General features: G+C 42.3%; 1 protein-coding gene across 16 annotated transcripts in view; it reads left to right on the top strand.

Moving 5' to 3' along the window:
• DOCK10 (dedicator of cytokinesis 10) overlaps positions 1-14,946 on the top strand; it is a 264,121-nt gene that overhangs the window by 45,050 nt on the left and 204,125 nt on the right. For 5 of the 16 annotated variants that reach the window (XM_070270531.1, XM_070270530.1, XM_070270536.1 and 2 more), the window contains exon 1: positions 9,001-9,282. The exons of 10 other annotated variants lie outside the window; for them this stretch is intronic. In XM_070270531.1, coding sequence (XP_070126632.1) covers positions 9,121-9,282 — 162 coding nt within the window. In that variant the 5' untranslated portion in view covers positions 9,001-9,120. Of the gene's footprint in view, positions 1-9,000; positions 9,283-14,946 lie in introns of those variants that run through there. One more of the 16 variants, XM_070270527.1, reaches the window with a different exon arrangement.

Raw genomic sequence — 14,946 nt, 5'->3', positions numbered from 1 at the left:
CCAACATTTTATACATAGCATCTTTTGTTATAATAACTCTGCAGAAGAGGTCCTCTTAGTTCCATTATACAATTGAGGAAAGTAAGGCTCAGAGAATTCAAACTTTGGAGTCTCTTTAACTCCAAAGTTCATGTTCGTTGCTCTGATTCACTTCCCAGACACCAGGCTAGAATAATGAACCCTCGTTCCTGCCCCAGGCACACAGCCCCCAATCCCGTCTGGTAGCTGAGTCTTGGTGGGCTGCTTGAATGGCTGGGACCACCACAACCCTTTGAAGATGTTAGACAGCTGTCAAAACTCCTGCCTTCAGCAGGGACATCCTTCCAGTTCTAATCAGCTACTCCCTATTCCCACTGGACAAGAGCAGGTCAGAATTATCTTGCTTCTGGTCCAAGGCCAGTGCAAGCTTAGTTCAGCAGGCTCTTTAGAATCCCGCATAAGGTGGCTGGAAGACCCCTTCTCCAAGCTGCTCCCATCACATTCACAGATTAATGAATCGGGCACTGTCTCTTTCGGGCTCTGCAGAAGTTGTTTCTGTTGCTTCCCAGGACTTGGCTGTGAGCACAATAGTTGAGGTTTCAAAATGTGACCTCTGGATAAGTGGGGTATTATTATATTATTTCAAATTTGTTTACTCATGGAAAAGGACTGGGAAGGGGTTATGGAACTTGTCTCACGTTACCATGGGAGCTAACTTCAAAGCACAGAGGAGGCGTCCCAACACCCCCATTCCTCCATCACCCAGGGAACATTGTGTGTCCCTCAGCAAGGAAGAGTCAGGAGATTTTAAAAAAACACCACTTGTGGAGGGGGCAGGACAAAAGCAAGCAATGTCTGAAAGTCCTTAGATCTTCTCTTTTCTCGTAATAACTAGCTAATATGTATTAAATACTTACCATGTGTCTTGTACTGTGCCAAGCACTGATATGGACAGTAGATTCTCATGAGTACTCATCCACTGAGCAGATTAGGAAACTGAGGCTTAAAAATGTTGCTCAGAGTCACAAAGGTAGTAAGTGGCTCAACAGGGATGTAAATTTGGCAGTCTGCTTCCTGAGCATTTGCCTAACTGCTACACTATACTACCTTCTATTAAGAATAAGACTTACTCTGACATGAGAAGAATTCACTCAACGTAGAAGCCTGGGAAATGTAAGGTCTGATATTAATGGAACATTTAAGTTATCCGTGCCCTCTGCAGCAAGCTGCTGCTGAGGAAGCTGCCTCAGAGAGCAATGAAGGATCATTTTCTGATGCATCTAAACATACCAACAAAAGAGTAATCTGCTTTTGAGCTTCCCCGGTGCCAAAGGTGGGAGAATGAAGATAAAGAAGGGCTTGGCAACAGCACGTGGGTTTTTATAATGAAAGAACAGTGTGCTTGTTTCCAAAGTGATTAATTGTAAGACTCAATAAATGTCAGCAGGAGAGAAGGATGCCCCGTAAAGAGAGGGCACTACAATTAAGTGAAAATGAAGAGAAATCGGAAAGAAGAGAACTCCACAAGTCCCAGATGTGGAAAAAAGAGGTCATGCGTTACTATCAAAATCAACACAAGGCCCAAGTTCATGAGCAGAAGTAGACCAGGCGAGGCAAGGATGCGAGTTGATAAAGGGCAGCTGGGCGACACGGAGAAGCACTTTGCTGGGTTGTGTTTTCCTCCTTTTAGCTCAGAAAGTACTGATTAACTCCCTCCCAACCGCTTAATTGAGTTAGATACCTGAGGGGACTTACCCATCTGGAAATAGACAAGGAGAAAGATTCTTGCTAATCCCTGCCCTGGAAAATGGCCAAATCCGTGACCTGGTTTTACTCAGCTTGGGGCTAAATCTCCAGTTGCCTTTAATCTATGGGGGTGCTCCTCCTTTGGGGTCACTTTCATTTGAGGACAATTGCTTAGCCTCTGGAAAATTTACAAAGGAGCCCCGGTGGGATTAACAGCTTGAGCATGACAATGATGAGGAGGAGGCGGAGGAGGAGTTGATTTTTTATTACCTCCTGATTGATTTATTCATTCCACGATTCATGGGGTTCCCGTGTAAAGCCTGTGTTATGGCTTAAATAAGCGGATGGAGGTGTCTGCCCTCTGCCTTGGTCTCCAGGTTCTTCCCATCACACCATTCTGCATAGAATACCACCGGTGGTGAAGGAGGGTGCGACAACGACTGTGAGCTAGTTGTACTCGCACCAGCTTGATGGTCGTCCCCAAATTGTCACGCTGGCCCAGAAAGGCAGGTGGCTGATTCCCTGTGCAGCAGCAATGTGTCCAGGCTGTCAGCCTCCCACAAATTTGAGAATGAGTGGTAGCCGCCTTCCACTCTGAGCCTGGACAGCCATGAGTAGCTCAGCCATGGACTGAGCATGGATGGGCTCAAAATGGGTAACCTGGGTGATGGCCTCATTCTTGTTGGACCCAAAGTAGTCTCTTCTCTGGGGGCATTTCGGTGTTACCCATCTCTTATATCGTGTAGGGGCAGTTGTTGTATTAAGGAGGTAGAAGGGAGCCAATCATGTTTCCATATTCCAGCTATATGCTTTTACAGGCAATTTGGATAGTTGAGTCACTGCTGCCAGTGAACGCTTCATACAGGAAGCACAATACATTTTTCAAAAATTCTCATTATCAAATTCATTACGTTGAAAAATGTTTAATTCCCATCAAAATGCAATTTAAATTTTCACCCTAAAACAATCTGCTAAGATAGCTAGCTGCTTTCTGAAACTGTTATCCAGGGAGACATCACAGATTTTCCAACGAGGGACATACTATCTCTCAAAGGGGCTTTTCCGGGGTTGCCTCGCTATACCCTGCCACGTGCCAAATATTTTTCTGGTATAAATCCACCTCTGGAAGATACAGTTTACTGGGCACAGATTTGACATGCAGGATTGGTTAGAAGCTCAGACCCTGGAGTTAGACTGGCAAAATCCAAATTCCAGCTCTGCCACTTACTAGCTCGGAGTCTATGGAGCAAGTTGCTTAACCTCTCTGTGCTTCAGTTTTCTCATCTGGAAAATGGGGGTGATCAGAGCACTACTTCATAGAGTGAGATGTGAATGAATCACCATGTATAAACATCAGTTAGAACTGTGCCCGGCACATAGCAAGTGCTATGGAAGGGCTTGCTTTATTATGAGTATCATTATCATCATTATTATTATTCACTGAGCATCTATTGTGTGGTGGGCACAGGGCGTACAGTGAACCACGTAAGCGCAATCCCAGCTCTTACTGAGAGAGGCGAAGACATAACCTACAAATTTAATCCACGTGAGTGTAATTTCAGCTTTTGTGTTCGGAAGGAAACCCACAGGGCACGGTGAGAACATCAGGTTCAGAGCTGTGAGGAGCCACCTGTCAGAGGAGGCTTCTCCGGGGCAGTGTCATGTTCAAGCTGAGCCTGGAGGCTGAGAGGAGGAGACCAAGCCTCCATAATGACAATTAGCAGAGGCAGCATCACTTGTCCACTGAAAGATTATTCTGGGCCTGGCTCTATGTTGGTCTTTTCTGTTACGCTCCCCGCCGTCAATATCCTGACAAGTGTAAAGGATTATCTCCATTTTGCAGTGGATACTGTCTAGGCTCAGAGAGGTTAAGCATCTTGCTCAAGAACACACAGCTCAGACTTGGCAGAGCCTTGACTGCAGCAGGAGTCTGTCTGACTCTGCAGGTCATTGTGAACCTTTCTGCTGCACTCTCCCGGCTGCCACTTCCACCAGGCTGCCAGTGGGACGAGGATCTAGTTAGACTTGGACCGTGTTGCTCAGGACATACACTATCAGTTTCTCTATAAATTAACCCAAATATAAGGAGAGATCTACTTAGTTTTGGTAGTCAGAGCGCTGCCTTCTGGCTCTGGGAAGAGGGAGAAGACGAAAATTTGAGCCCCCTTCCTCATTCCCCAGACTGACAGCTGACCGACGAGCGCGTAGGTTGACAGGTGCACCAATTTCAGTCTTCATTTCAGAGGGTGTGAGCCAGGCAGGCAGGCCCCGCCTCTCCCAGCCAATGCCAGAATAATGAGGGCGTTTCTCTGAGGGGCTGACACCTATGCTGGGTATCCTGGAAGCATTTGCCCTTCTTCAGAGAGCTGTTATGAGGTGCTTAAGTGTTCTGTCTGTGCTGGGGATGGCTGGGAAGGCAGATTAATTACTTTCTGACATCCAGTGCCTACCTTCCTCAGGCTTAGAGCCCTGGGCTCTGTGGGGAACAGTGGCTGCTCTTTCCGTGTCGTCTTCCTGCTGTGGAAGTTGTTCCGCATCCTTCATTTTTGGTTCTTGACCAATGTGATCATAGTCATTTTTCATCTTTCAGAAAAACTTTCAGAAAACTCGCATCCGCAGAAAGAGCCCCCCTTCCCACTGTTGTAATCAATATATTCCCTTTTACGCTCTGTGTTGTAATTTCACTTGGACTTTGGGAAGGAGGGGAGGAAATGTACTTCATCCCCCCTCTTGAACTAGAAGTCTGGGACTCCAAGTATGGTGGGAACCGTGTTCTACCTGGGACATGCAGGTACCATGGGAAACAAGGTCCCTAGTGGCTCCCAGACCTCTGTGTTTGGGATGCAGGGGAAAAGGTGGGGTTCATTTAACCTGGAGTCGGGGGAGAGGACCATTCTCTGGGGAGGTGACAGTACGCTTGCAACTTCATTGTTGGAATATGGTTTTCCCAGGCAAGGTCTTCTCCTCTCAAAATCGCAACCATTCATTTCTCTTTGTACGTAAGTTCTAATCGTGGCCCTATTAGCTTCTTGAAATAGTAACCAGCAACTCATAGCATCTTAAATAGCGAGAGAAGCTCAACGGTGTCAGGCTGGTCTTGTTACACTTCATTTCTCAGTGAAAGTATTTTCATCTGAACTCATATTTGTTTTCACAAGATAACATATTTGTTATCCTCATTAGCTCTCAGTGTACTTGACATATGAAGTTGGCAGAAAACCTCGCTCCCTCCAAGTAGGTCTGTCACTCTGCGTGAGCAGACTCAGGCCTGGGGGCATATGGATAAGTCTTTCAGGTGGGAGAACATGGGCTTCATCTCCATCGCACCCAAACCAGTCCAATTCAACACACTCCACATCTCAAGATACATTTAGACATTTAGCTCTTGCATAATTTAACAAAGCTGGGAAAGTCCAACACTTTCAACAGGCATTATTTATTTAAATTAAATATGGATTTCCCTTCCTCCTTGTAAAAAGATCTTTGGATGCGTTATTCCAACGGTGGAAAAATCAACATCTAGAACGAAATAATTCTTAGTCCAAAACATTTTAGAAAACAGCTCTGAAGACTAAATTCCTTTGTCAAGACATTGAAAAGGGATGAGCAGCTCAGCAGTCCACTGACACAGGAGCAAGAGTGCTCCTCGTTCAGTAGTCCCCTCTTATCCACAGGGAATACGTTCCAAGACCCTCAGTGGATGCCTGAACCGGCGGATCGGACCAAACCCTGTATGTACTGTGTCTTTTCTTAGACATACATATTTGAGATGTGACAGCCAAAGAGCATGAATTTCTTTTTCCTTCTTCACAATTTCACAAATAGAGGAGTTGTTCTTACTGTAAATCTTAGCAACCTCAGCATACGATTTATTTCTTTTTATAAGAACTTCTGCCTTTTCACTTAAAGCAAACACTTTACAGCTTCTCTTTAGCATATCTGAATTGCCAGCATCACTCCTTTTGTCTTGGGGCCCTTGCTAAGTACGGTAAGGGTGACCTGAACACAAGCACTGTGATACCGCAGTAGTCGATCTGGTAATGGAGACTGCTACTGGGTGACTAACTGGCAGGTGGCAGACACAGTGTGGATATGCTGGACAAAGGGATGATTCACGTCCTGGGCAGGATGGAGCGGGATGGTGCGAGATTTCATCAGCTACTCAGAACAGCATGCAATTTAAAAATTATGGATTGTTTATTTCTGGAATTTTTCATTTCGTATTTTCAGATCGCAATTGATTGTGGGTGACTGAAACCGCAGAAAGCAAAACTGTGGATAACGGGTGCTACGGTTTTCAGGGATATTTTGGAGATATTCTCATGTCTGTTGCTTCTCCCTTTTTTACTCTTCCTTCCTCTTTTACTCTCCAAAACTTCTTACTTTTTCATCCTACATTTAACTTTCTCCCAGGTACACTTTAATTTAATAGTCTCTCCTTCCATCCTTCCTTCTATGTCCTCTCTATGCCAAGGCTACTTCATATCTGCACGAGATGCCACCTCTGCTTTGAAACAAGAAAGATTTTCAGTGTACGTGAATGAACATATATGTATGAAATAACATACGTAAATATATGTACACATTTAATAACCCAGAATGGAATCGAGTTCCCGCTCCTTCTTGGCAAATTTACTCTTACCAATGTTGGTGACATTGCTTCTTCATCTACAAGAATAAGTTAAAAATTCTGAATTTTACATTTAATACATATCTTAGTGAATTGTGAAATGAGACCCAGCTAGCAGAAGGAGGCAGACAAGAGCAAGGGAGAGTCTTGAAAAGTTGTCGATTGGGAAGGCCATGCACATTTGATGCTTGAAGGCTGAATTAATGATTCATTTTACTAATACTTCAAATGAAAATAGCAGACACCTGTGAAGAGTTCGTTCTTCATTTTTTAATACTTCCTGTGAATCAACATGTATACTAAATATAAGGGGATAGAAGGGTCTTGTCTCTTTGGGGGGATTTCTATCCCCTCACCCACCCTACCACACTCCCAGCTTAATTTACTGTTTAAAACTTAGAGCCAAGAACCCAAGCCCTTTCTTGCAACTTTGCTGCAGGTTTGAAATTTTTCATAAGAAAATGTTGGACTCTATGTCCAACTGTTATTCCCTGGTTTCCATCCTTTCAGTCTCTTGTCCATTGGGTAATCGTGGTGTGTATTGAATTCCCACGAAACTATTTCCTGGAGGTTCCCTCTCCTTGATGATGGAAGTTGAAAGAGAAAGAGAGAGAGAATATTGAGAGTCCCACAGCAGTCCAGCAATAATAGGGAGGAATTCCTCAGAGGCAAAGAGGGATCGATGAAAACAGGACTCTCAGAGCTAGAAAGCATCTCATTTGTTTCCCCCAAAGACTTTGGCATCTGCCAAAACATCTGACTCCAAAAGCCACCCCAGAGGTTAGCCAGATTTAGAGAGAGGTGGCTAGAAAGGAATCTGGGATGCGAACCGCCTCTTCCCTGCCAAGCCCGTGGTGTATGACAGAGGGATCTGCCTCCGTCTTCCGTTACCACCAGAGCTGGTGAATGTTTAAGCACCCCCAGTCAGCACCTTGTGTGTTCAAGCTATTTGGTTATGAGCAGATGACTAGACCCTCCAGGAAAGATTGGAGAGTTCTTTGTCATGGGGTATGAGAGTGGGTGGCAGGGGTGGGCATTGACATACTGGGAGCCCAGAGGAGCAATCACGCTTGAAAAGACACGTTCATAACCATCGAAGCCCACTCTTCCCTTTGTCTCTGGTCAACACCATTTATATAGATATTCTATACACAAGCCAGACAGGCTAAATTGTAGCCTCTCTTCCGTAAATGCCCTGGTTGTTTGGAGTGAAAATGGTTTAGATTAGCACCCGGGCACTCTGACAAAGGTCCCGAGGGAGTTAGAGGACTTGCCAGCACTATTAGCATTTTTTTCTTCTTTTTCCAGCAGTACTGAGATATGTTTGCTCAAAACAGAGAGAGATGGAAAACTCCTGGCAGCCAGTACCTCTTAAAAGAAAATAAAAATGTTTTACTTCTCTGGAAAACATACCAATTAAATAATGCTGTGTTGTGACAGATTACTGAGCAATTAATGCCTAATTGAGCATTATGCTGGATGCTTATGTGAAAGCAGCTTTACTGGGGCCGGAGTGGCCACACCTTATAGCAAAACAAACCTTCTCCAAACTTCCTGCAGCACCGTCTGCCCTGAGGAGCCCAGAAACCAAAGGAAACATTTTTGCTTTGAATCTCCAAGAGTTACGCTGGAAGGATTAGCTTGACAGAAAGATGCCGACATTGAAAATCCTATTGGGGATTTCATACTTTCCTCATTTGTAAGCAAAATCCATTTTCCATGAGCTATTTTTAGTGCAAGCATCCCCTGTTGTCCTATTCTCTTACAGTATACCATTAGATCTTGAAGCTAGTCCAAGCAGGTCACGTGATTTCTAAGCATCTCTTTGGTTCCCTGCTAAGTGACTAGTCTCGCAGGAGTCGGGGAATACTAGACTCGTAACTACCAAAGACCTCAAAGTCCTTCTCGAAGCCTTGAGTTCTTATTGATAGGATGTGAAAAAGCTTTACAGCTGCTTTTTCTGAGAGGTCAGCTTGGCGGAGCTCTCAGAGTGACCTCAGTGAGAGATATTTTCAGCCCTGCAAGCCGCCTATGTAAATATAAAAATGTATTCGGCTGCAGAACTGCGTGTGTGGGAACAGAACAACCCTACTATTGAAAGGAAATCGCAGGGGGAATGCTGGCGTTGCTCACATGGATTTAGTTAACGCGTGCATACTTTTGATAAATTGTCTTGATTTAGTGGACTTCACGATTCCGATGAGCCAATTTCATTTCTGGAATTTATGAGCTACGGAAAGTAAGACCCCCATCACTTAAGGAAGGGTCTAGGAAAATTTCCTTCCAGAAGCGTTTACATTTAAAAACAAAAAGCAATTTTAAAAAACCCCAGTCATTTTCATTTGACACTCATTTGCCTTGGAAAAACATATCAGTGTGAAGTCAGATTTTCAGTTGTTTAGTTTGAAAAAGAGTGATTTATTTGAATGTCTGAGTGAGAAAGATGTATTTATTCAGACCTCTGAAACTAGAATTGAAGAAAATCATTATAATGAACTGGAAACATGCTCTCGAAATGAATTGAGAAATACTCTCTGGGAAAAATGCTCTGATATTCCTGAGTGTGTTCACTTTCAGTGGATCTAATCTTTCCCATCTCTGCATCCCAGCTATTTGGCGGTGATCAGATGATCAGAGCTCAAGGAAGTGATTGGAGAGTGAGCTGGCTGCAGCTGCAATGTAGGCTGTTTTCGGGGACAAGGAGCCACTGTTTTTCAAACATAGCATCAACATAGAAGTTATTTTGTAGGCTCCAGGATGCAGCGATGGGCTGCACTGCCAGCATTGTTCTGCTTCAGGCTTTTCGTTCTGTGGTCCAGAGGAGCTGTCCACACATTTGCAGACGACGCCAGGAGGAACCATCCCACGAAATTTTGCCTCTGGAAAGTGACGATGAAATGAGTAGACCCAGAACCCTCCTCATAATGGTATGGTGTCTGTGGCAAAGCAGCCTCAGTTGATTGAACTGTTATTATAGAAATGAGGTTGCAATTTAGGGTTTTGGGTGTTTAGCTTCAGATAAAGAAATGTGTGACCTAGAGTGTACTGCCTGTGCTTTACTGTTTAGGGAAAATCTCAAAACTATTTCTATCATTCAAAGAGCTAATTTTCTTTTTCTTAGATCTGTCACAAAAATGTGTAGTTTATCGGTCTGTTAGAAATTCTCTTCTGCCTAACATTTTATATGCTGTTATTAACTTTTGTGCAGGAAAAAAAAATTTGTAGTTTGGTTTAATTAAGTGGATTTTATTTTATAACTAATTTGAAAGAGCCCCAAACAGATATTTTTATATCAGATATATTTATATATCATGTAACCAGTCAAGTTTTGTAGATGTTGGTAGTCACAGCTCTAACTTCAGGGTATTTGGGCTTTTATTTCTGACTGCAACGGAAATGCCTTTCCCAGATGCTTAACTTAGGCATAAAATCAGAAAAAGTTTTTGAGAATTTTGTGGAACGCATGGTGTTTTAATTAGAAAGTTGTTTCTTGCCCCTTGTCAGGTTACGTTTTGCCGTGCTTTAATTATAATAGGCAGTGTTACTCCTTTGTGTATCTGTTTGATCAGCAAGATTAAGTAGAGGGTAGAGTCTTTTCTTTAGGTTCAGGGGGAGATCTGCTTAGTCACTGAAATCCCATTTTCGGATGGAGGGAGCATGCTAAAGTTTACAAAACTGGGGGAGCATTGAAGTCTGGGTGGTTTCGGTACAATCGACTTTTTTCTCTTAGAGTTCAGTGTTCAGATATCAAGGATGTTGTAAATAATGAATGAAAAATACCTGTTACACTAAAAGTTTTTAAGTGAAATTCATTTGGCTTGGGCTGTGCCTCTGAGTGACAGAATACTAAGCTATAACGTTCTATGCCAACTTCATCAACAAATCAACATTTGATTTTCAAAAGGTAACACTGTACTTGAACTACTGGGTTATGATTATCTCTAAGAGGAAACACAAAGTATGAATAATTTCATACTCGTTACTCCCATAAGTTTTCACAAATGAAATTTGAAAAGATTTGAGACCTTTGTTTTCCCAGTTTAACTCTTGTTAATAACATAAATACATTCTATAACTATGGTTTTTTCTCCTGCCATCTCAGTCATTAAAACAGTCATTTTTTTCTAATTTTACTTATTAGACTATGACATTTTGTGGCTAGAGGTTTGCAAAAAGAATTGTATTTCAAAGTAACTGAGAAATAAAAAATAATAAGTAATTCACCTAATAACAATGCCTTATTTTTTCAAAGATCCTTTTAATTTGTACGATATCTTTTCAGATGTTAAATGAGGTGAGGATGAATTTATTGATGAAGAGAGCAAGGGTTCAGAAAGATTGACTCTCTTGTTTACGTCACATAGCTGCTACATGTCAGAGCCTCAAGTCACACTTAGATCAATGATCCCAAAAGATAGTATACTTTCCTTTCTGTTCACACTTCTAAGGAAATAATGATAAAACTGATAAAACTGAATTTTTGTGAGAAGTCTGATGGAAATCTTGGACCACTCAGAGTAAAATATGCTCATACAAAGTTATTGTGCATCTTGAAAGTTCCCTCTGGACCACACCAAAATTCACACATTCAACAACTATTTACTGCTGGCATGCTATGGGTCAACCACTTGGAATCCACCAATGAACAAACTAGTCAAAGGTCCCTGCCCTGAGCTGCAAAGTTTTACAGAGATAGTACCTTTTGCAAATTTTGTTGTTATGGAAACACTATATTAGGCTTGTGATGCTTGTGTACAAGTATCTTGTATCTTGTATCTTCCAAGATAGTGGTTTGAAAACTGTAATGTATTTCAAAATCACCTAGGAGTTCATATTCATACAAATTCTTGGGCTCCTGGCCCCAAAGGCTCTGTGAAAGATGGTCTGGAGCCGAGCCTGGGAATCTGTACTTTTCTGAGCACCCCCAGGAGATTCTGATGGAGGATCCTTGGATGACACTCTGAGGAACATGGCTCTGGACCCTGATCATCTAAACTCGCCGCCTCCTTTAGCCTGATACACTAATCATCTTCTCACTCTGGCTATAAGCTTCTGAAAAAACTGATTTTTGTTCTTACTTTCTCATCACCCAAGTCACCAAATTTCGCATATTAATTTGTGTGTGTGTGTGTACAATCACAGAATCTAGAGCCAGAGACTCTAGGCTAGAATCTTGACTTCATCACTTACCAGCTATGTGACCTTCTGTGTGCTATTTAATATCTTTGTGCCTCTTTCCCTCCTCTGTAAGATGGAGTAAGAGTTCCATCAGCCCAGTGCTGTTGTGAGGGTTTAATGAAGTAAAATACAAGTTAAGTGCTTAGGAGACTGTCTAGATATATTAGAAAGATGTTCAATAAGGGGATCAGGGGCATCCTAATTGAAAAAGTGACATTTGAGAAAAGACCAGTGAGGGAGTGAGTCATGTCGTGTTCTAGGGGGAAGTGTCTCTGGCGGAAGGACCAGCCAGAGTGAAAGTCCCTAATATGGGAAGAAGCTGGGGTGTGTGAGGAACAATGAGGAGGCCAGTGTGGCTGAGTGAGCCAAGGAGAAGTTAGTAGAAAGTGAGATCATCGAAGTAATGGTGGAAGACCATGTCAGGCTTGGCTGGCCAAAATGAGGACTTGGGCTTTTTTCCAAGTCTAAGCAGGGAAGTCATTGGAAGAAGCAGACACAGAAGTTAAGAACATGGGATGAGGAGCCAGGATGTCGAGGTCTGAGTCCCATCTCTGCCACTTGCTAGCTGTGTGATTCTGAAAAATGACTTGTCCTCCCTGTGCCTTTGTTTCTTCATTGACAAAACACAGAGGGTAATGGTGCCTACCATGTACAGTTATTGTGAGAATTCAGTAAGTTTATATCTACAAAGAGCTTAGACCAGTGTCTGGTGGATAACAAGTACTATATTAACCATAAGCTCGTTAATATAAAGGGCCTTGAGCAGGGGAGTAACAAGATCTATGGCTGCAGAGGATCCAGGGTTGAAGCAGGGAGACCATTAATCAGGAAGTGATTGCAATGATCCAAGGAAAGACCTGGATGGTAGTTGTTGAGGTGATGATGAGTGATTGGGGCCGACTATATTTCAAAAGTAGGACGAATAGGGTTTGCTTACAAATTGAACCTAAGAGTTAGAGAAAGAGAGGAATCAGGGATGAATGTACAGTATTTTGTTTTGGTGTTTATTTGTTTGTTTGTTTTTTGGCCTGAACAACCGAGTTGCCATTCAGATGAAGAAGGCTGCAAGAGAAGAAGATTTAGCCAGAAACTCTAAATTCACATGTCAAGTTTGAAGTGTCTGTTAGGTCTAGACATGGGGATGTCAAATAGGAAATTGAATATACAAGTCTGAGTTCCTAGGAATAGTCTACAGAGGAGATATAATATCTGGCACAACGTAAATACCAATTAAATGATCAGTGAATGAATAAATGACCTCTCTTCTAATTTCCTATAAGATTTATAGTGTGTACATCCATTTGCAGTTAATCATGTCTTGAGCCATTTCACTGAACTGTTAATTGTTTATTTACTTTACTATTCATGTATTTTTCTTATCTCTCTGGCAGATGGGAAACCCTGTATAGGTAATAACTTAGTTGGCTTTATGCCCCAGTGGTCCCCAGCAAAATTCATTTTATGGACTAAAAGCTGAATAAGTGATGTTGAATACTTGAAATTTTTAAGCAGTTGACACTGACGTGAAAAGCTCCATTGATAAAGCTGCCCACTTAGCTCTTTAATTGAATTGTCCAGGAGTAAGTTAAGAATGGAGAAGGCTACTATAGTAAGCTCAAGGGTTTCGATGTTAACACTCTTCACAAGGGTTTAGCACTTAAGCCTTCATTATGGAAGGTTGTACCAAAGAATCATTCCTGTGCTCCAGGTTCAGAATCTTCTCGCAGAGATAAGCTTTCAGCTGGCATTGATTGTAGCTTGGCTGCATAGTCTAAAGTGGAGAGGCTGGTTAAACATCAGAATAAACTACTGTAGGCCCTTGGCATTTATAAGGGTCACATGCATCCTAATATCTGAGAGTATTACAACGACCTATTAAAATGCAGTCACATTTAGGGGCCGGCCCAGTGGTGTCGCCATTAAGTTCACAGGCTCTGCTTTGTCAGCCAGGGTTTCACTGGTTCAGATCCCAGGTGTGGACCTACGCGCCACTTACCAATCCATGCTGTGGTAGGCATCCCACATATAAAGGAGAGGAAGATGGGCACAGATGTTAGCTCAGGGCTAATCTTCCTCAAAAAAATGCAGTCAAGTTTAACTGGGAAAAATGAAGGCATTCCTTCAAAGCTCTAATTTATCTCTGCCTCAGAAATGTTTGCTGTGACAGAAGAATTAACAGAAACCTATTTATGAGTTATTTTTTTCTTACTTCCTTTATAGCATATTTCATTAAAACCCTCAGACACTAATTTGATTTATGCAGATCTGCTGCTTTCTGGTGAATGTCTGTAATTTCTTATGTCATTTATTCATCACCAACCCTAAAAGTTGGCTTCCTTTTTAAGGCCTATTTCCTCTCCCTATAAAAAAGAGTACTTATCCACTTGCGTAATGGAGGGCAGTGGTGACACAGAGAAGGGCAAGAAGCAGGTTGCTGGTCTCTCTCTGGCTATCTGACCATGCACATACCAGATTCAAGAGTCTCAACTCAAAAATTAAAAAATTAAAAAATTCCTGAGCATTTTGGAGTGTCTCTGAAATTGTAGAAACCATAAAATTTAAATTTGGGAATTCCAAGGATCTAGTGTATATAGCAAGTCACACATGGTTTTGTCTTTAATTTTGGTTAAAGGCAGAGGAAAATAATGGTAGCTTAAACTTGTGGTGAGTTGGGGAGATGAAATCTCTTCTGTGAATCAAGGATGTGCACTTATATGATAAACATTTTGGAACCAAGGAACTTCAGTTCCTGCCTGGAGACCTGCACTACAAGCTCTTTGGTGTTCTAGAATGCCAGGTCCGGTGCTACGATGAACTGTGGTGCATGGGTCAAATTCTGCCCACAGTCTGTTTTTCTATGGCCTGTGAACTAAGAATAATTTTCACAACTTTTAAGTTTTGTAAAACAAAATGAAAAAGGAAGAAGATGACGACTACGCAACAGAGACCATATATGGCCCACAAAGCCTAAAATATTTACCATCTGGCCCTTTACAGGAAAAGTTGGCTGACCCTGTTCTGGTGAATGACATGGCTAAACCAGAAAGGAAACTTCTTTTTTTTAACTTGGACCTCTACAATGTATTTGCTCTTCCGCCTAACCAGATACAAAGGAACTTGGGTTTTTCCTGACCACCTTTTGTTCACATGAGTGTCTGAGAATTGTTGTGATTCAGGGATGAATTCTAGATTCGGATTAGAAGGCCCAATGTCAGAGTCTCAAGTCTGTCACTTAATGAAGGCCCGTATGACCTAGAGGTGCTGATTCATTTCTCTGGGTTTGTTCAATGGGGACTACTGTCCATCCTGTCTGTTGGAAGCACCAGAATGTTTGTTTTCATGGAATTGCTTTGTAAACTAGTGAGTTTTATACAAAGAAGGCGTCTTGCAGGTAGGCAAGCCAACTTACAGTA

The sequence above is a fragment of the Equus caballus genome, chromosome 6, assembly GCF_041296265.1.
Source record: "Equus caballus isolate H_3958 breed thoroughbred chromosome 6, TB-T2T, whole genome shotgun sequence".
Lineage (NCBI taxonomy): Eukaryota > Metazoa > Chordata > Mammalia > Perissodactyla > Equidae > Equus > Equus caballus.
The sequence above is the reverse complement of the archived record's forward strand: the minus strand, read 5'-3'. Positions and strand labels throughout refer to the sequence as shown.